Source organism: Geotrypetes seraphini, chromosome 5, assembly GCF_902459505.1.
Source record: "Geotrypetes seraphini chromosome 5, aGeoSer1.1, whole genome shotgun sequence".
NCBI lineage: Eukaryota > Metazoa > Chordata > Amphibia > Gymnophiona > Dermophiidae > Geotrypetes > Geotrypetes seraphini.
This window is the reverse complement of record NC_047088.1, coordinates 119,347,670-119,369,237: the sequence shown is the minus strand read 5'-3', so window position 1 is coordinate 119,369,237 and position 21,568 is coordinate 119,347,670. Positions and strand designations below refer to the sequence as shown.

The following is a 21,568-nucleotide window of genomic DNA, read 5'->3' as shown; positions in this document are numbered from 1 at the left end:
TTATATATTATTAGCATCTGTAAATAGAAAAGTTTTTAGGTTTATTTTAAATTGGTCAATATGGGTCTCTCTGCGTAAATGCTGCGGTAATGAATTTCAGAGAGTTGGAGCTGTGACAGAAAATATTTTTTTCTGATGGAATCATAAAAGGTATGTTGTGGTGAGGGAATGTTTAAGAGATGCTGATTACATAATCAAATAATTCTTGAAGGGCAATAAGGGATAGGTATCTGTCAATGAAAGATGGAGTATATGTGGTTTTAGTCTTAAATATAAGTAGTAAAATTTTATTGGTGATTCTATGTGTGATTGGTAACCAATGAGATTTAATCTGGCGAAGGACGTAAGAAGACTTGAAGCGGTCCAGAGGAGGGCCACGAAAATGATAGGAGGCTTGCGCCAGAAGACGTATGAGGAGAGACTGGAAGCCCTCAATATGTATACCCTAGAGCAAAGGAGAGACAGGGGAGATATGATTTAGGCGTTCAAATACTTGAATACGTAGAACAAAATCTTTTCCTGAGAAAGAAAAATGGTAAAACCAGAGGACATAATTTGAGGTTGAGGGGTGGTAGATTCAAGAGCAATATTAGGAAATTCTACTTTACAGAGAGGGTGGTGGATGCCTGGAATGCGCTCCCAAGAGAGGTGGTGGAGAGGAAAACGGTGACTAAGTTCAAAGAAGTGTGGGATGAACACAGAAGATTTAGAATCAGAAAATAATAATAAATATTGAACTAAGGCCAGTACTGGGCAGACTTGCACAATCTGTGTCTGTATATGGCTGTTAGGGGGAGGATGGTTTGGAGAGGCCTCAATGGCTGGGAGGGTGTAGATGGGCTGGTGTAGGTTTTGACAGAGATTTCGGCACAGTACCGGGTAGAGCTTTGGATTCTTGCCCAGAAATAGCTAAAAAGAAAAAATTAAAATTGAATCAGGTTGGGCTGACTGGATGGACCATTTGGGTCGTTATCTGCCGTCATCTACTATGTTACTATGTATCAATAAGGGCATAACGTGGTCAAATTTTTTAGCTTTGTATATTAGTTTTACTGCAGTATTTTGAATGATTGGTAATCTTCTTTGTTCTTTTTCAGTAATGCCTTGATACAGGGAATTAGAGTAATCGAGCTGTGAGATTACGAGTGTAGTAAGATGTTAGGAGATGATGGCTTTCATAAACTTGAGATTGAGATCTCATTTTAAGCTTAAAGAAGCTTTTCTTAACTACTGAGCTAATTTGTTGGTGAAAGCACAATTTGTTATCTATAATAATGCCGAGGATTTTGACTGTGTTGGAGAATTGGATGGGCATGTTTTTGAGATTGGAAGGGCTAATTGTTCTTTGCTATTCCAAGAAAAGATCTTCCTAGTTTATTTTGATGGATTTAAAAATAGCATATTATTGGATAGCCATTGGCTGAAGTTTTCAAGTTTTTCATTTATATTTTGGATGTCTTTGTGGTTTTATGCGCCCAGGCGTTTATTAAGATCTTTGAATGATAATAGAGTAGCTGTGCCTCATATTTCAAAGGCTCATCTTGCCTCAACTAGAAATTGTGCATTTTTTAAATTTAATCCCAATACTGTGGAATAGTTTATCTGTGGAATTGAGGAAGGAAGAATCATTTCAAAATTTTAAAAGACAATTAAAGGCTTATTTTTTCCAGTTGGCAATGTGTGTGTGTGGGAGGCAGTGATCACTGGGGGAATGTGTGTGGGTCTGTCCTTTGTATCTGCAGTGGTTATCTGGTCACTTTGCATACCTTCTGGGCCCTTAGACCTTTTTTTAGATCGCCTAAGTCACTATGTATAAGTTCCGTCTAGGCAGTCTCATTAAACTTTTGGTTATACTTGCAGTATGACTAAGTCTAGGTTAGCTCACGTCCCACCCAAATCCCGTCCTCACCACTCCTCCAATAATTCCCCTTTCAGCTCTGGGCATACAGTGGCACTGAAAAGGCCTAAGCTGTTTTTAGATACGTCTAAAACCTGTTTCGATTATAGCCACTTGGATGACCTGTCTTTAAGGTCGTCCAAGTGCTGACTTGGGCAGGATTTTAGATGTATTTCTGTTTCGATTATGAGCCCTATAAGTACTGGCAAGTCAGATGCAAAACATTGATAAAGAAAGCTAAGAAAGAATATGAAGAAAAACTTGCCATAAACTCATAACAATTTTTTTTAGGTACATCGGAAATCTGTGGGACTGTTGGATGATCAAGGAGCAAAAGTGGTGTTCAGAAAGGATAAGGCCATAGCAGAGAGACTGAATGAATTCTTTGCTTTGGTCATTACGGAAGAAGATGTAAAAGATCTACCTGAACCGTTAATGATTTTCATGGGTGTTGATGCGGAGGAACTGAAAGAAATCTTGGTGAATCTAGAAAATGTACTAAGCCAAATCGACAAGTTAAAAAGTGATACATCATCTGGACCGGATGATATACATTTGAAGACACTAAAGAACTCAAACATGAAATTGATGACCTGCTGTTAGTGATCTGTAACCTGTCGCTAAAATCGTCTGTTGGACCTGAAGATTGGAAGGTGGCTAATGTTACGCCGATTTTCAAAAAGGGCTCTAGGAAGAACTTGGAAATTACAGACCAGTAAGCCTGACTTCAGTGCCGGGTAAAATAGTGGAAAAAATTATAAAAAATAAAATTGTAGAACAGAGTCAGCATGGATTTAGCCAAGGGAGATCTTGCCTCATCAATTTGCTTGAAATCTTTGAAGGCACGAATAAATATGTGGGTAAAGGTAAACTGGTTGATATAGTGTATCTAGATTTTCAGAAAGCATTTGACAAAGTTCCTCATGAGATGCAACTGAGAAAATTAAAGAGTCATGGGATAGGAGGTAATGTTCAGTTATTGGATAGAGAACACAGGGTAGGGTTAAATGGCCATTTTTCTCAATGGAGGAGGGTAAATAGTGGAGTGCTGCAGGGATATATACTGGGAACAATGCTATTTAACTTATTTATAAATGATCTGGAAATTGGAATGATGAGTGAGGTGATTAAATTTGTAGATGATACTAAACTGTTCAAAGTTGTTAAAACTCATGCAGATTGTGAAAAATTGTAGGCAGATCTTAGGAAATTGGGAGACTGGGTGTCCAAATGGCAGCTGAAATATAATGTGGATAAATGCAAAGTGATGCAAATAATAGTTACCAGATGCTAGGGTCCACCTTGGGGGTTAGTACCCAAGAAAAAAATATGGGTGTCAATATGATGAAAATTTCTGCCCAATGTGCGGTAGTGGCCAAAAAAGCAAAGGAATTATTAAAAAAGGAATGGTTAACAAGACTAAGAATGTTATAATACCCCTATATTGCTCCATGGTGTGACCTCATCTTGAGTATTGCATTCAATTCTAATCTCATCTCAAGAAAGCTATAGCGATACTAGAAAAGGTTTAAAGAATAGTGACCAAGATGATAAAGAGGATGGAACTCCTCTTGTATGAGTAAAGACTAAAAAGGTTAGCGCTCTTCAGCTTAGAAAAGAGATGGCTGAGGGAAAATATGATTGAAGTCTACAAAATCCTGAGTGGTGTAGAATGGGTACAATTGGATCAATTTTTTACTCCATCAAAAACTACAAAGACTAGGGGACACTCCCTGAAGTTACATGGAAATACTTTTAAAACCAACAGGAAGAAATATTTTTTTTACTCAGAGAATAAGCTCTGTAACGTTTTGCCAGAGGTTGTGGTAAGAGCAGTTAACATAGCTGGTTTAAGAAATGTGTGGACAATTTCCTGGAGGAAAAGTCCATAGTCTGTTATCAAGACAGACATGGGGGAACATAAGAACATAGGAATTGCCAACAATGGCCAAACCTGGTCCCAGGTTCCTAGATAGATCCCAAGTAGTAAATCAGATTTTATTCCCCAAGCCAACTCAATAATGCCTATGGACTTCTCTTTTAGTAAATGATCCAAACCTTTTTTAAACCCCACTAAGCTAACTGATTTCACCACATTGTCCGGAAACGAATTCCAGAGTTTAATTGCACGTTGTGTGTTTGTTTTAGATCTACTACTTAATAGCTTCATCGCATGTCCTCTAGTCATAGTATTTTTGGAAAGAATAAATAAACGATTCACATCTCTCTTTCCACTCCACTTAGTATTTTATAGACCTCTTTCATATCACCCCCGAACTGTCTCTTCTCCAAGCTGAAGAGACCTAGCTGTTTTAGCCTTTCCTCATAGGGAAGTCATCTCATCCCTTTTATAATTTTTGTCACCATTCTCTGTTCCTTTCCTAATTCTGCTACATTTTTTTTGAGATAAGGTGACCAGAATTGCACACGGTATTCAAGATATGGCCATACCATAGATCAATACAAGGGCATTATAACATGTTTATCTTTGTTTTCCATTTTTTTCCTGATAATTTCTAACATTATATTTGCTTTCTTAGCTACCGCCGCACATTGAGCTGAGAGTTTCAACGTATCCTCAGTGATAACACCTTTTCCTGATTCTTTTCCTAGGCAGTGACTCCAAACATGGAACCCTGCATCACTTAGTTATAGTTCGGGTTCCTCTTTCTCACATGCATCACTTTGCATTTGCTCACATTAAACGTCATCTTCCATTTTGATGCCCGGTCTCCCAGTCTCACAAGGTCCTCTTGTGATTTAACAACTCTATATCATCAGCTAATTTAATTATCTCACTAGTTATTCCCATCTATAGATTATTGAAAAATACAGTATGTTAAAAAGCAGTGGTCCCAGCACAGACCCCTGGGGAACCCACTATTTACCCTTCTTCATTGAATACTGACAATTTAAACCTACTGTTTTTTGTCTTTCAACCAGTTCTTAATCCATAATAGGACATTACCTCCTATCATATGATTCTCTAATTTTCTCAGAAGTCTTTCATGAGTTACTTTGTCAAATACCTTTTGAAAATCCAAATACATGATCTCAACTGGCTCACCTTTATCTACATGTTCATTCACCCATTCAAAGAAATGCAGGTATCCAGTTATAGAATTTGTTGATAGGAAACATTTACGTATAGTACGTCTCTTTGATTTTCTATCAGTAAAGGGATGTGTCTATAAATGTTTCCTTGGTAAAATGTTGGCATTTCAGACAGCTTTATGGGAGAAAGAAATTGGTATTCATATATCATTTCTTACATCTTAACTCAGCCTTTAGAAAAATGTTGAAAACATATCTCTTTGGTAAACATCATGACTAATTTTCTGTGATTTATTACATTTCAGCTTTAGAAAATTGTTGGGAAATATATTTTCTGTTAAACTTTATGATCAATTGTGATCTACTACATTGTTAGTAACTCTTGACCTGTAAACCACACAGAACCATGAGGTCGTTGCGGTATATAAGAACCTATGTAATGTAATGTAAAATTGCCCCTCATGTGTGGCTTATGTTTCTTGAAATGTTCTAGCAAGTAGAGCAGGGGTGCCCACACTTTTTTGGCTTGCGAGCTACTTTTAAAATGACCAAGTCAAAATGATCTACCAACAATAAAATTAAAAAAAAACCCACAAAGCACACTGTACACAGAGAAAATGTTAATTATCATTTGTATTCAGGTTTTTTTTCCCAGAGGTCAAGGCAGATGACTTTAAAATATGCAATGTCACCTCAGTAACAACTATATAAAAACAGACAATAGCAGTTTTTAGGGCAGGGAGCTGCACTGAATGTCCCTCACAGCTCCTGATGCTCATAGGCTCCCTGCGCTAAAAACCACTATCGCATTTTAGTAAAAAGGGGCCATAGTGCAAAATATAGACAGCAGATATAAATTCTCAAAACGGACACATTTTGATCACTAAATTGAAAATAAAATCATTTTTCCTACCTTTTTGTCTGGTGATTTCATGAGTCTTTGGTTGCAATTCCTTCTTCTTTAATCCAATATTTCTTTCTTTCTGCCCCTCCCCTTTTCTTTCTGTCTTTCTTTCTTTCTCTCTCCCCCTGCCTGCCTGTCTTTCTTTCTCCACCAGTATCTCTCAAGGTGCTCTTGACCAGCAGCATCGCCTCTTCCTGTGCAGAGTCTCGGGCAGTGCCTCCTGCAGAGTTTTGTCGATTTCTCCACTTCCCCAATTCTTTTCCTACCCCCCCCATGCTACCACACCGATATCTCCCTGCTTCCCTGAGCCAGGCCTGTCGTGTACAAGAACCGGACCCACAAGCCTTCACCTCCGATGTCAATTCTAACATTGGAGAGGAATTTCCAAGCCAGCCAGGCAGCGATTGGCTGACCCAGAACTTCCTCTCCAACGTCAGAATTGACGTCGGAGCTGAAGTCTTGTGGGTCTGGCACTTATACGCGCCTGGCCTGGCTTGGGGAGGCAGGAAGAAAAAGATTGTAAAAGCAATGCGATCGACTCGCATTGCCTTTGCGATCTACTAGTCGAACGTGATCGACCATTTGAGCACCCCTGAAGCAGAGTAATATTTCAGTGTATATTTAACTGCTGAAAATGTATGCATTTCCAAAGCATAATTTACCCCCTCCTTTATAAAGCCGCGCTAACATTTTTAGCACCAGCCGCCGTGGTAACAGCTCCAATGCTCTTATAATTCCTATGAGTGTCTAAGCTGTTCCTGCGGCGGCTGAACTAAAATCGCTAGCGCAGCTTTGTAAAGGAGGGGGTTAGTTAGGTGGGAAAATTACATAAATTTGATTTTGAAAAATCATTCATGTTATCATACATAGTAAGGGGGGAAGATCACCCTGGACGCCATCTTTGTGGGGGCACCAGCACCTCTCCTTCTCTCTGTCCCCTGCATACCTCTTTAAATGTTCACTGGTGCGAGCAGCATCTTCCATCTGCTGCCCGTGATGTCCTTGGCTCCTTTGTGATATTACTTCCTGGTTGTGGGACCAGGATATGACATCAGAAGGGTGGAAGTTGCTGTTCATGCCGGTGAATATTTAAAGTGGTACACAGGGGGATGGGGAACGCATGGCACAGTGGGGAAGTGTAGGGGGCATGCGGTGTGGCAATGCCGGGTACCAACCTCTCTCGCTACGTCACTGCATGTAATATACTCAACATACATATATGACATATTTCAAGGTGGTATAAATGTATTCAGTACTTATTTGGCTCAAACATAAAATATCACTAGTACCTCATGATCATCCCATGATGATCCCTTGGATCTCTAAACTGTTTTCAGCAACAATCACTCTTCTTTCTGCCCATGAAACCCTGATAGCAGCCCCAGTCTTCTCCCTGAGCCCCAGTGGAAGTTTTTTCCTCTAAAGTCACACTTGATTTTCCCCTAACCCTGATCCCACTTCTGAACCCCAATTATTAGCCAAACTCCCCAACAGAGCACTCTAATTTTCAATCTGACCAACAGTCCCCAAGCAGTACTTCTTTCTTCATTTCCATCCCCTTCCCTGAGTAAATTTCATAATTTTCTCCACAAAATGGAGGCAGTGCTTGCAAATATCTCTCATTACGGAAGGTCTAAAACTTTGGCTGGTTTGTAACCCTCCAAGACCACAGTAGGGCAACCTTGCTTTAACTCTGCCTTGACCTGTACACATTCATCCTATACTTACTGTTGACGAATGCTGGAAGCTGCTGCCCAAACCGCAATAATGGTTCTTCATGCATCTCTGAGGGTTTGTAAATTCTTTTGAAAAATACATCTTGTGGCTCACTGGCCAAGTTATAAACATTTTTGAAATTCACCTTCTTGCCGATTCCTAGCATTACAATGAAGAATCCTTTGCATTTGGCTTCAGTGACTGTTTTTTTTAAAAGCTCTAATTCCATTCCTTTAACTTCACCAGTCATCATTATAACAATGACCTTTAGGTTTCTGGGGTTTGGCACATTTTCAAATACATTTTCCGTAGCATATGCAATTGCATGTCTCATAGCTGGGACACCATTCAGCTGGGTCATCTTGCTAAAAATGAAATTCTGTATTGCTTCTTTGGATCCATATTCAGTGAGTGACATGTCCACTTTCACTGGTATAATGCTGGAATTCTTATGATATTCATTTGGAGCATGTTGGAGGATGGCAACCCTTGCATGATGATCTGATGTTTTTGGATCAGAGCTGATCTCTAGTTGGTCTACTACATGAGAAATGTATTTTTTTATTTCAGCAAATTGGACATTGGTGGTTGTGTAAGAACTATCCACAATAAAGGCTATATCAATATCTGCTTCAGTAGGTGTCCCTCTTCTATCTCTGAATCCTGGACTTGTTAAACCTGGTCCACAAATATCTTCTGGATCACATACATCTGTAAAATAAATTCAATTAAGTCAGAACAAAACTTAATATTGACCGAGGATAATATTGTAGCATACCCTATTACATTGCTATATAACTTATGAAAGCCCCTCAGTGATATAACATATCAGCATGTATGTTAATGCTCTCTCTATACATCCAATAATAATTATTTTATTATGAATACATAAACTTAAATTATGTGACTTCCATAATAATGTAGCTCTTTCTTAATCAAATTCATTTTCACTTAGTAATTTCAAATTATGTAATAACACTAACTACAACTCACTATTTTTGTCACTGGTTTAACTCTAGGATTTAGTAATAGGCTAATGCAGTTCAGGTTTAACTCTCCCCCATAGCAAAGGGATGGATGACATTAAGTTATAAAATTTTAAAAGCCTACACTTTATTGGTATTCATCCTATTACTCAATGATGAAAAATCTGAACTTCACACATCAAACTAGATAGCTACAATAAAGGCTTTGAAAAATTACTGCCACTGATAAATGAAATATAGCTGTTGACTTTTACCAGGAACAATGTTCAAAACAATTTCTCTGGGTAACTTTGAAGATACAGTACTTAGATATCACAGGCCCTAAAAATGAAGCAACTGAGGCAGATTATATTTGAATGATATAAAATTATGCTTAAAACATTTTTTCCATTAAGTCTTCAGTGTATATGAGGATATGAATGTAAAGATCTATTGAGATAATCTATAATTGTAAAAATAGACTGAAATCTTTGTATTTGTTAGTAATTGTTCTTTGATATGAAAGTTAGGTCTTTCCTATTCTTTAATATGACGTTCTATTCTAGTGAGTATAGATTTTATTTGTTAATGGCTTTTGACATGATTTGCTTTTAGCACTAAGAAATTAGGTATTAGATATGCAAGCAGTGGCGTAGTGAGGGCGGTAGGTATTCAGGCGTGACCCTCTTCTCTGCCCCTCTGTCGCACATGCACACCCCTTTCCCCGTACTTCTTTTTTTTTTAAGTTCAATAAGATTTTTATTATAATTTGAATAATACATTATCCAATAATATAAGGAAAAAAAGAGAATCTACAATCAAAAATACATAATACATCATACATAAATCCTTTATAAGCCCACTAAACAGGGGGAACAGGATACTACATTCAACAAAGAAAATAAAGAATAGATAAAGGAAATAATTCTCAGTTCACCGACGTGAACCTTGTATCATTCCTTACTATTTTAGGGATACATTCCTCCTCAATATCTTAGCAATGAAACATACAAGAAAAAAAATACTAATTTCTGCTCACGAGCAACTAAAAATTGTTGTAATTGAATGGGATTCCAAAAGACATATTCAACATCATGTAACTTAACTAAACATTTACAGGGAACTTTTAAATAAAAAGATGCCTCTAGAGCCAAAACTCTAAGTTTTAACCTCAAAAACTCTTTCCTTCTACATTGCATAGCTCTAGAGACATCAGGAAAAATCCTAACTAAGTCACTGCAAAATTTAGTTAACCTATTTTTAAAGTAAAGTTTCATGATTAACATTTTATCTATCTCACTCATGCATGTTATCACCAAGGTAGACCGACTCTGAATCATATCTTGAGTGTCTTCCAAAAATTCTGTTAAATTAATTTCTGTTGTGACCAGATGGTCCACCTCTTGGGTGGATTCTTTTTTTTTTTTAGGTACATAATAATAATAATTTATTGGAAAATTCTCCGCATTGGGCAATCCCAGTATTTCTTTAAAATATTTTTTTAACAATATTTTGGGTGATAATAAATGAGTGTGTGAGACAGAATGACAGAGAAGTGTGTGGCGCAGTGGTTGGATCTACAGCCTCAGCACCCTGGGGTTGTGGGTTCAAACCCCGCGCTGCTCCTTGTGACCCTGGGCAAGTCACTTAATCCTCCATAGCCCCAGGTACAGAGAGGGAAAATACTTGAGTACCTGATTGTAAAAACCGCTTAGATAACCTTGATAGGCGGTATGTAAAATCCTAATAAAAACTTGAAAAAAAACAAAAACTTGAGTTACAGGGAAATTGACCAAGCGGAGATTTCTCACTCTATTCATATTTTCCATGGATTCTATTTTAGCTCTATATGCCTTTCATACTCTTTTCTCCTCAGAGGTCCCTCTCTCTTTTTCACTATTTCTTGAACTGCAGTGCTCTGTACATACAAACAATATCTTATTTTGTTATGGCTGAGAATAAAGTATTTTCTAATCTTTCCTTTATCTCTTGGAATGTCAATGGCCTGAGACATCCAGTACAGAGGAAAAAAAAATCATCACTGATCTTACAAAGCTCAAGCCTTCTATTGTCTTTTTACAGGAAACTCATACAGTGGTACCTCGGTTTACGAGTGCACCAGTTTGCGAGTGTTTTGCAAGATGAGCAAAACATTTGCAAACTTGGTGCCTCGTAAACCGAGCTTGCCTCGCTGTACGAGCGCCCCCCACCCCCGCGATCCGGCATCCCCCCAAGCGATCCGGCATCCCCCCTGCTCGCGTTGCCCCCCCTCTACCGTGATCCTACTTTCCCCCCCCCCCCGAGCAGTCAATGACACTTCCTTTACCCGACTTGGCACCAGTGCCGGTGCCCGAAGAACCTCCCTCTTCTGGCGCGGCCTGGGCTGGGCGGTGCATCGGAGATCCTCCTTCATCTGGTCTGGGCTGGGCTGGACTGGCGTTGAGCATTTGCGCATGCTCAAAGCCTTCTGGTCTCGCAAGGATCTATACCAGCGATGGCGAACCTATGGCACGCGTGCCAACTGTGGCACGCGAAGGCCTTGCAGCTGGCACGCGCAGGGCCGCCATCAGGGCAGTACTACCAGGGGGTGCACAGGAGAGAGAGCTGAACGGGGACGATGGGGGACCCGCGGGGTTAAATATAACTCGAGCCGCGAGGCTCGTCTTCTACTCCGACAGCCCTGCCACTCACACAGCCAATCGGAAATCTTCCCCGACGTCAGTGCTGACGTCGGAGGGAGGGCTTAAGCAAAGCCCGCCCTCCGACGTCAGCGCTGAAGTCGGGGAAGATTTCCGATCGGCTATGTGTGCGCGGCGGGACAGGCAGGAAATAGAAGACAAGCCTACGCGGCTCGAGCTACATTTTGCTGAGAAAGTTGCTAAGATGGGCTGGGAGACAAACGGGGAACACAAAAGGGGGAGGGAGTGCGTTTAGGACACAAGGCATGAACTTGGGAGAAAGGAAGGGAGGGAAAGAGATGCTGAGGTGGGGGAGGGAATGGGTTTTTGGACACAGAAAGCATGAACTTGGGAGAGAGGAAAGGAGGGAAAGAGATGCTGAGGTGGGGGAGGGAATGGGTTTTTGCACATAGAAGGCATGGACTTGGGAGAGAGGAAGGGAGGGAAAGAGATGCTGAGGTGGGGGATGGAATGGGTTTTTGGACACAAAGCATGAACTTGGGAGAGAGGAAAGGAGGGAAAGAGATGCTGAGGTGGGGGATGGAATGGGTTTTTGGACACAGCATGAACTTGGGAGAGAGGAAAGGAGGGAAAGAGATGCTGAGGTGGGGGAGGAAATGGGTTTTTGCACACAGAAGGCATGGACTTGGGAGAGAGGAAGGGAGGGAAAGAGATGCTGAGGTGGGGGAGGGAATGGGTTTTTGGACACAGAAGGCATGGACTTGGGAGAGAGGAAAGGAGGGAAAGAGATGCTGAGGTGGGGGAGGGAATGGGTTTTTGCACACAGAAGGCATGGACTTGGGAGAGAGGAAGGGAGGGAAAGAGATGCTGAGGTGGGGGAGGGAATGGGTTTTTGGACACAGAAGGCATGGACTTGGGAGAGAGGAAGGGAGGGAAATAGATGCTGAGGTGGGGGAGGGAATGGGTTTTTGGACACAAGGCATGAACTTGGGAGAGAGGAAGGGAGGGAAAGAGATGCTGAGGTGGGGGAGGGAATAGGTTTTTGGACACAGAAGGCAAGGACTTGGGAGAGAGGAAGGGAGGGAAAGAGATGGTTGTGTACACGGGGAATAGAAGAAAGGAGAATTTTTGGTCATAGGGAGGGAGTGAGGTACAGACAGTGGCATACCAAGGTGGGGGTGGGGGCGGTCTGCCCCTGTTTTACGCCCCAAGGGGGTGCACAGCTGGCCACCCTCCAGTGTTCTCCCTAGGCTGGCAAACTGCGTCTCTTTAGCCACTTGAGTGCCACCGCCGCCATTGGGAACAGGCCGGTGCCAAGTTCTCCCTGCTTTTCCCTGTGGGGCCGACCAACTCTCGCCACCCGCGTCAATTCTGATGTCGGAGAGGACGTTCTGGGCCAGCCAATCGCTGCCTGGCTGGCCCAGAACGTCCTCTCCGATGTTAGAATTGACGTCGACTGGCGAGAGTTGGTCGGCCCCGTGGGGAAGAGAAGCAGGGCGAACTCGGCGCCGGCCTGTTCCCGATAGCGGCAGTGGCAGCCTATTCCCCAGTGGCGGTGGCAGCATTTTCCCAATGGTGGTGGCATAGGGGAGGGCAAGGAGAAAGAAAGAAAGGGGGGGACAGGGAGCCAAAAAAAAAAAAAGAAAGAGGGCTGGGTGAAACAAAGAAAAATGGGGCACGGAGAGAGAGAGAAAGACAGACATACAGAATGAAAGGGGGTATGGAGAGAGAGAAAAAGAAAGAAGGGGGCAGGGTGAAACAAAGAAAAAGTTTGGGGAGGGAATGAGGTCTGGAGGAGAGAAAGCATACAGGAGGCTGAAAAAAGGGAAGAAATATTGGATGCACAGTCAGAAGAATAAAGTGCAACCAGAGACTGATGAAATTACCAAAGGTAGGAAAATGATTTTATTTTCAATTTAGTGATCAAAATGTGTCCGTTTTGAGAATTTATATATGCTGTCTATATTTTGCACTATGGCCCCCTTTTACTAAACCGCAATAGCGTTTTTTAGCACAGGGAGCCTATGAGCTTCAAGAGCAGCGTGGGGCATTCAGCGCAGGTCCCTGAGCTAAAAACCGCTATCGCGGTTTAGTAAAAAGGGAGGGGGAATATTTGTCTATTTTTGTATAGTTGTTACTGAGGTGACATTGCATAAAGTCATCTGCCTTGACCTCTTTGAAAACCCGCGGAATATAAATGATAATTAACATTTTCTCTGCGTACAGCGTGCTTTGTGTTTTTAAAATTTTATTGTTGGTAGATCATTTTGACTTGGCCACAAAGGTAAGGGGGAGGGAGGGGAGCTGCTGAAAGAGTCTACCTTGACGTGGTTGCAGGCTTACAAATCTTTTGGTCAAAGAGTGCGGCGACAGAGAAAAGTATGTGTGTATTTGGCCCATGAATGAAATCATTAAAACATTATAAATTGCCAATAAATTGAAATGAAAACCAAAGGATTGTGAATCAAATTGATTCTCTGACAATACAAAGATTCCAACCTTTAAAAATGATGTTACATAATTCAGGCAACTTTATAAAGAGTTTTTAGATACTAAAATCTTGTTATTAAGGTTTAATTGACGTGCTGGCACTTTGAGGAAATTCTTTGGTTTTGTGCGGCAGTTTGGGCACTCGGGCTCAAAAAGGTTAGCCATCACTGATCTATACTATCTCCTTTACTTTTCAACATTTTTTTATCGCCTCTTCTGACGGTTTCACAATCTATCGGTTTCACTACATTTGCTTACGCGGACGATGTCCAACTTCTTCATTCTATCGATTTAAATAATAAGGAAGAACTAGCTCTCATTAATCACAAATTGGAAGAAATTAAATCATGGTTGGACGTTAATAAACTTTCATTGAATATCAACAAAACTAAATTAATGATCTTTCCGTTAAAAGAAGGTACAACACTTCAGGCTCCATTGAAATTTGAATCTACTTCCATTAAAATTGTTTCAACTTTAAAGCTTTTGGGCGTTACTCTTGACAGTAAATTTTCATATCATTCTCATATCAGCACAGTCGTCCAGAAATGTTTCTATCGATTAAGAATGATTCGTTCCCTTTCTAAGTCACTGGAAGCTGCTGCATTGAAAACTTTAATTCACTCATTAGTTATTTCGTGTTTAGATTACTGTAATGCCCTCTATAAGGGTATCACAAAAAAGGAGATCAGACGATTACAGATCATCCAAAATACCACTATTAAGATCATTAGCGGGGCAAAGAAATATGATCACGTCACCCCTCTTTTAGTCAACGCTCATTGGCTGCCAATCGAATACAGAATTAATTATAAAATTTTACTTTTAACATTTACAACTAAAATGAATAACCAACCTGTCTTTTAATCCCGTATGTAACATCAAAATTCCTCCGTTCCACTTCTCAAAATCTTTTAGTTATACCATCATTAAAATCAATAAATACTTTACTCACCAACAACTTTGCTGTCACTGCCCCTTCCCTTTGGAATTTACTGCCTATATATCTCCGTAACGAATCAGATATAAAACAATTTAAAATAGAACTAAAAACATTTCTATTCCGAGACGCTTTTTGTTAAATGGCCTTTTTCTTTTTTTTTTATTTTTTCTTTGACAATCTTTTACCCAACCTACTGTTTTAGCCTTTATGACTTACCTATCCTATATTTATTGTAGTTCTTCCCCATCTGTCCTTTTGTTGCTGTATGTTTGTGTAAGTCACTTGTCTTCCCTGTTTTAATATGTTTAACCTGTTTTTGTGTAATTTTATTATGTTAACCGCTTAGAAATTGGATTAAGCGGTCAAACAAATTTTTAATAAACTTGAAACTTGAAGAAGGAGGATCTCCGAAGCACCGCCCAGCCCAGGTCGCGCCAGAAGAGGGAGGATCTTCGGGCATTGGCACTGGTGCCAAGTCGTGTAAAGGAAGTGTCATTGACTGCTCGGGGGGGGGGGGAAGTAGGATTGCGGTGGGGGGGGCAATGCGAGTGGGGGGAGGATGCCGGTTCACAGGGGGGGGAAGCCGGATCGCGGGTAGGGGTTTGGAACAGCGTTGAATTCATCAAGGGGGGGAGAATGGAGCAGTGCCGGTAGCCTCGGGGGCGGGGGGGGGAGGAGGTGAAACCAATCAAAGCAGTTTCCCTTACTTCCTATGGGGAAACTTGCTTTGATATACGAGTGTTTTGGTTTAAGAGCATGCTTCTGGAACGAATTATGCTCTTAAACCAAGGTACCGCTGTATCTCTAATCTTTCCCACTACTTAAGTGTCAATAATTGGTTAACTCATATAGCTGAAGCTCCGGCGCTTGGTAGAAAACATGGTGTAACAATTTTATCTCATAAAGCTGTCCCCTTCCAGCTTCTGGAAACTAAACATGATACTGAAGGCAGATGGTTAATAGTTAGGGCAAATATTCTCTCACAGGAAGTTCTTCTTGTAAACATATATGCCCCTAACATAGACTCCCCTGAATTTTTTACCCAACTGTTTCACACCATTGCTGAGTTTGATACCCTTCCTCTTACTATAGCCGGTGACTTTAGCCTACCTCTAGACACTTGGTTCCAGTTTTGTTATACCTTCTAAAGCTAACACTACCTTAAAATCCTTGCTTAAGCATTACATTCTAACAGAACCCTGGAGATTACAACATCCAGATGATAGGGATTACACTTATTTTTCCTCTCCCCATAAAAGCTATTCGAGAATTGAATTAGATAAATTACTTGGTGTGTCTGTCTCTTCTTCTTCCTCGATTTCCCTCTGGCATAATCCACGATTCCTAATTAATAAAGCACCAATTTTTTGGTCCAATTGGGCTAAATTGGGGATCTGCAACATTTGATGTTTGCAGAATTGCGTGACAAATTTGCCTTCCCAGCAACTGCTTTCTACCAGTGGTTACAACTTACTACTGTAATCTACTTATTACGACAGGTCATGTAGCATCCCAACTATATAAACTACTTATCACTCCATATACGAATTCAGGTGCTACATTACATAAAGTATGGGAACTAGATATAGGACACCAGATATTAGACAATGGATGACTTTATGGTCCAAAACCATCAGAACCGTTTCCTCTGCAAACTCAACCCAATCAATGTTCTTCTTATATCATAGAACTAATTGGACACCCCCAAAAGCTTCATATCACTGGTCTTTTTCCCTCGAATAAATGTTGGAACTGTAAGTCTCTACCTGGCACCTTACTTCATATGTTGTATGAATGTCCTCTTCTTCAATCCTTCTGGTTGGATATATGGTCTATTTTTCAATGGATTTTTGGCATTCATACTGATCTTTCTCCATCAATTATCTTTCTGAAATCAGAAGCTCCTACACTTAATATACTTCAAACCCAACACACTTTGTTTGATACACTTCTTATTATAGCATTAAAGCTTATATTCTAAAACTGGAAATCGTTTGATTCACTCTCAGTGCATTTTTGGTTTCAATGTTGATCTCTACTTACACACCTCTGTCTTCCAAGGTCTATATTAAATGGTCCGCCTTTATGGACTATCTGAATTCTCTATAATATATCTTTTTCGCTGCATTTTTTAATACATATTTTTCATTCTTTTTCTCTTTACTTACTTTCTTCTTTTCTCTCTCTCTCTCTCTCTTTCCCTTTCTTCTTTTTCTTCCTTGGCCTCTGAGGGACTCCTTTCTTCCTCTCTATCCTCTATTTCCCTCTCTTCTCTTGGATAGTTTCTCCTTCCTACCGACATTACTCTTTTCCTCTCCCCTTTTTCTTTCTTTACTTTTCCTCCCTTGTCTTCTTACCCTCCTTTTATTGACATTTCTTGATGTACCATGACTATACCATGTTAAGCATTATAATGCCTTTTACATTATACATGGAAAATGTTTCTCATTGTTAATTCGTATGATTACCCATTATTGTTATTATATTATTTGTACACCCTATTATCTTTTTGTAACCTACAAAAATTCAATAAATTTTCAAGTTAAAAAAAAAAAGAAACTGTTGAATTATTCTATGAGAAATAGGGTGCTTTGAACCCAAACACGAAGCCTGGCTAGTGGCCAAGAATAATAAACCTGTTAAAAACTTGAACCATTGGTGGAAGTTTCCTTCTTGCTTGTTGGAAAGAGAAATCCTTACCAAATATACATGGTTTAAACCACAACATAGCTGTTGCCAGGCCTGAAGGGTACCCCAAGTTAAAGGGGAAATGCCGGGCCAGTATTTTGTCCCAACCCAGGTGGTCTGCTGCGCTCATCAGAGACCACAGGTTGTCATACTGTCAAGGTGATCAATGATGTGGTCCTTTATCAGCGACTCTACCATCTTTCCCGGTATCAAGGTCAGACTCACCGGTCGGTAGTTTCCCAGATCTCCCCTCGAACCCTTCTTGAAGATCGGCGTAACATACGTCACTTTCCAGTCTTCCAGAATCCTTCCTGATTTGATCGACAGATTGGCTATTAGTTGAAGCAGTTCAGCTATAGCCCCTTTCAGTTCCTTGATTACCCTTGGATGGATGCCATCTGGTCCCGGGGATTTATTGTTTTTAAGCCTATCAATCTGCCTGCATACCTCTTCTAGACTGACTGTCAACCCTGTCAGTTTCCCGTCTTCGTTTCCTGCGTATAGCCTGTCGGCTTCCAATCAATTGACCTACTATTTTTTTCATCTCTTGCAACACTCATTAGGGGGTTTGAAAATGGACTGGGGTCAGGAATTAGTTGTACTTAAGCAACAGCCTGATCATTTTAGAATTGGAATTCATAACTTGTGGCCCACTATCTCATAACTTATATGGTTCCCAGCTGCATCACTAAAAAAATAAATTTACTGCCATAAAACAGTGGAAATATGCTTACAAGTTAATAAACAAATTTAACAAAAGCTACTACTTACCCAGACATACATGGCAGGCTAGTACTCTTCTGATGGTTTCCTTAAACTGATCTGCACCTGCACCAAGGACAATGGCCTCTGCCATTCTAGTGTTGTTGATCTGGTTCAGGCAAGGAAAAAAAATTATATATTGGGCATATCATGGATAATAGCTTAAATTTCACTCACATATCAATTTGGAATTACAGTATAGGATAGGAGTTACTTGGAAGATCTGCAGCCACAGAAGTGGGAGAAGGATCATCTTCCTAAATGAAATATAACACATTTATTTACCATAACAGTTGTTATCTGGGGACTGCAGACAGATATTCTCACATATGGGTTACATCATCCATGGAGCCTGGCATGGATAGTCTGAAAGTAAACTATCACTTTAAATTATAAGAGCTTTGTGACTATCTGCACTGTGCATGTGTGACTGCCTTCCTGCCTGAAGAGGATTGTGGTACCTAAGTTTTGTAAGCAAGCTAAAAAGCCAACCAGGGGAGGAGGGTGGGGTGTGAGAATATCTGCCTGCTGTCCCTGGATAACACCTGTTACAATAAGTAACTGTGCTTTATCCTAGGACAAGCAGGCAGCATATTTTCACATATGGGACTCCCTAGCTTACTGCAATGGGATGGAGGGAGAGTTGGCCAATGAAAATAATAATTTTTTTTTCTTCTTTTGTATGGCACTTTTTATCAATAAAATGTTTTCAACACTAAACATTATAACACTACTTGGCTGAAGTAACCATCCCGTCTGGAAAGAATTTCAGACAATAAAGAGAGATGAATGTGTGAACTGAGGACCAAGTAGCTGCCTTACAGATATCAACAAAGGGAGTGGAACACAAGAATGTAACTGAAGCTACATAGCTTGGATGTTATATGTTGTTACAGGACCTCCAAACTGCAGCCTAGCCTGAGCATAGCAAAAGGAGATACAGGCTCCATGTGGAAATAGTTCTTTTGATGACAGGGCAGCTCAACTGGTTAGTATGAAATAAAGGGACCAGTTGGAAGAGATGTTCTGTGAGACTGAGACTCTTATAAGTAATAAACCAAGGCTCGATTTCAGTCTAAGGTAGAAGAGCTGTCTCACTAGAATGAGAATAAAGTTTCGGTAACACAATGGGTTTATTGAAACAAAATTCCAAGACCATTGTCAGATGAGTGCAGAGAAACACCTTATCATGGTAAAAAAAACTGTATAAGGTGGATCCGCCACTAAGACTTGAAACTCACTCAGACACGATGGAGATGAAAATATCACTCTCCAAATGAGGAATTTAAGATGAACATAGGCCATTGGTTCAATGGAGGCTTCATCAGTCTGGAGAGAACTAGATTAAAATTCCAAACCAGTGGAGGCGGTTTGGAAATGGTAAAATGTTGGCAAGTGTGATCATTATTTGTCAACAAAAGGGATGAATAGTCAGAGCTGTAGTAATATCATATACATGGAAAAAGGTGAACTATGACTGAAGTGGTTTTAAGAGCCAAGTTGGATAAGTAGAAAGAAAAAATTCCAACATTGAAAATATGGAGGAAGGATGAAGCATTTTGACAATGAAGATCATACTACGCTGAAAACCCTATGCAGTTCTGTTGGAAATGCTGCTATGTAGATTTCTGTGACAGGAACAGAAAGATCAGTGTCAGTTAAGGTCATCTTGAAAAGAAGTGTCAGATGGGATCACTGTAGAATGGGATGTAAAAGAGATCTTTGACGCCGAACGAGAAGATCTAGAAGGGTATTGGTTCTTTGACATAGTGTCTGGAACAGGATTGAACTTGGGTATGACTGAGGGGAAACAAGAATAGGTCTGTCTGAGGAGTTCCTTTCTACAAATACTTGGAGGTGTATGTGGACAGAGCTGGCTGATCCTTGCCTTGTAGGTATCTGAAGCTAAACTAAACTAAACCTTAGGTTTGTATACCACGCCATCTCCACAAACGTAGAGCTAGGCACGGTTTACAGGGTTAGGTTGAAAAGGAGCTACAATGAAGGGTTATAGGAAAGGAGCTAGGAAGATAAAGAGGGACAGGGAACCAAAAAGCGGGAAGTGTTAGGTTTTTGAAAAGAGCCAAGTTTTCAGGTGTTTGCGGAAGAATTGGAGGGAACTTGAAACTCTGAGCGGGGATGTGAGGTTATTCCAGAGTTCTGTGGTTCTAAAGGGGAGGGATGTTCCTAATTTTCCTACGCGGGATATACCTTTTGTAGAGGGGAATGATAGTTTCAGTTTTTGGGAGGATCTAGTAGAATTAGGGTTAGAGGAGTTTCAGAAGAGTGGGATAACGGGAGGGAGGATGCCATGTAGGATCTTGAAAGCTAAACAGGCACATTTAAAGAGGACTCTGGAGTGAACTGGGAGCCAGTGAAGTTTGGATAGGAGTGGGGAGACATGGTCGAACTTGCCTTTTGCGAAAATAAGCTTGGCCGCGGCGTTCTGGATTAGCTGAAGTCTATGGATTTTTTTTTAGTTAGGCTTAAATAGATGAAGTTGCAATAATCCAGTCTAGAGAGGATGGTGGATTGAACAAGGACGGTGAAGTGAGAATGATGAAAGTACGATCTCACTTTCCTCAGCATATGAAGACTAAAGAAGCATTTTTTTACCAAGAAGTTGAGGTAGTCATTGAAGGAGAAAGAGGAGTCTATGATGATGCCAAGGACTTTGCTTGAAAACTCAAGCTGAAGAGTGGAGCCGGAATATAATGGGATGGAGGTGGGTAAATGATCTAACATTGGACCGAGCCAAAGTAATTTTGTTTTGGACTCATTTAATTTCATTTGTACAGAATGTGCCCAGGAATGGAGGTTCATTATACATGCAGATATGTTCTCAGCGAGATTAGTGAGGTTCGAGTCGGTCTCGAGGAGGATGAGGATATCATCGGCATAGGTGTAGAGAGTTTCCAGGGGGGATAGGTTAAGCAGTTTCAGAGAGGACATGTAAATATTGAAAAGGATAGGAGAGAGGGGTGAGCCTTGCGGGACTCCACATATCGGCTTCCAGGGAGGGGATGAGGTACCGTTTATGTTAACGGTGTAGGAGCATAAGCGAAGGAATTTCGAGAACCAGTCTAGGACTGTGGAACTTATGCCTATTTCAGAGAGTTGGAAGATTAAGATATCATGATGGACGACGTCGAAAGCTGCGGAGAGGTCGAATTGTAGAAGTACAGGGAATTTGTTGCGAGAATGAAGTTGTTGTACCTTAGAGATTAGTGAGGCTAATAGGGATTCGGTGCTGAAGTTGGGTCTGAAGCCGAATTGGTAGGGTAGGAGGATAGAGAATCTTTCTAGGTAGGATGAGAGTTGAGTGGATATGATGGATTCTAACATCTTGGTTAGGAGAGGGATGTTTGCTATTGGACGGTAATTGGAGGGAATAGAGGGATCAAGGTCAGTCTTTTTCAGTAGAGGGGTTAGTGCAATATGTCGCATTTCGGAGAAGAAAAGGCCCAATGTTAGAGCAGCATTTATAAGTTTGTTGAGGGAAGCGATAGC

General features: G+C 40.6%; 1 protein-coding gene across 7 annotated transcripts in view; it reads right to left on the bottom strand.

Moving 5' to 3' along the window:
* Window positions 1–21,568, bottom strand: part of COL6A3 (collagen type VI alpha 3 chain) — a 1,265,605-nt gene that overhangs the window by 344,177 nt on the left and 899,860 nt on the right. For all 7 annotated transcript variants that reach the window (XM_033946673.1, XM_033946674.1, XM_033946675.1 and 4 more), the window contains 2 exons: window positions 18,068–18,167; window positions 7,584–8,282 (listed from right to left, as the gene is read on the bottom strand). In XM_033946673.1, the coding sequence (XP_033802564.1) occupies window positions 7,584–8,282; window positions 18,068–18,167 (799 nt within the window). The remainder of the gene's footprint in view (window positions 1–7,583; window positions 8,283–18,067; window positions 18,168–21,568) is intronic.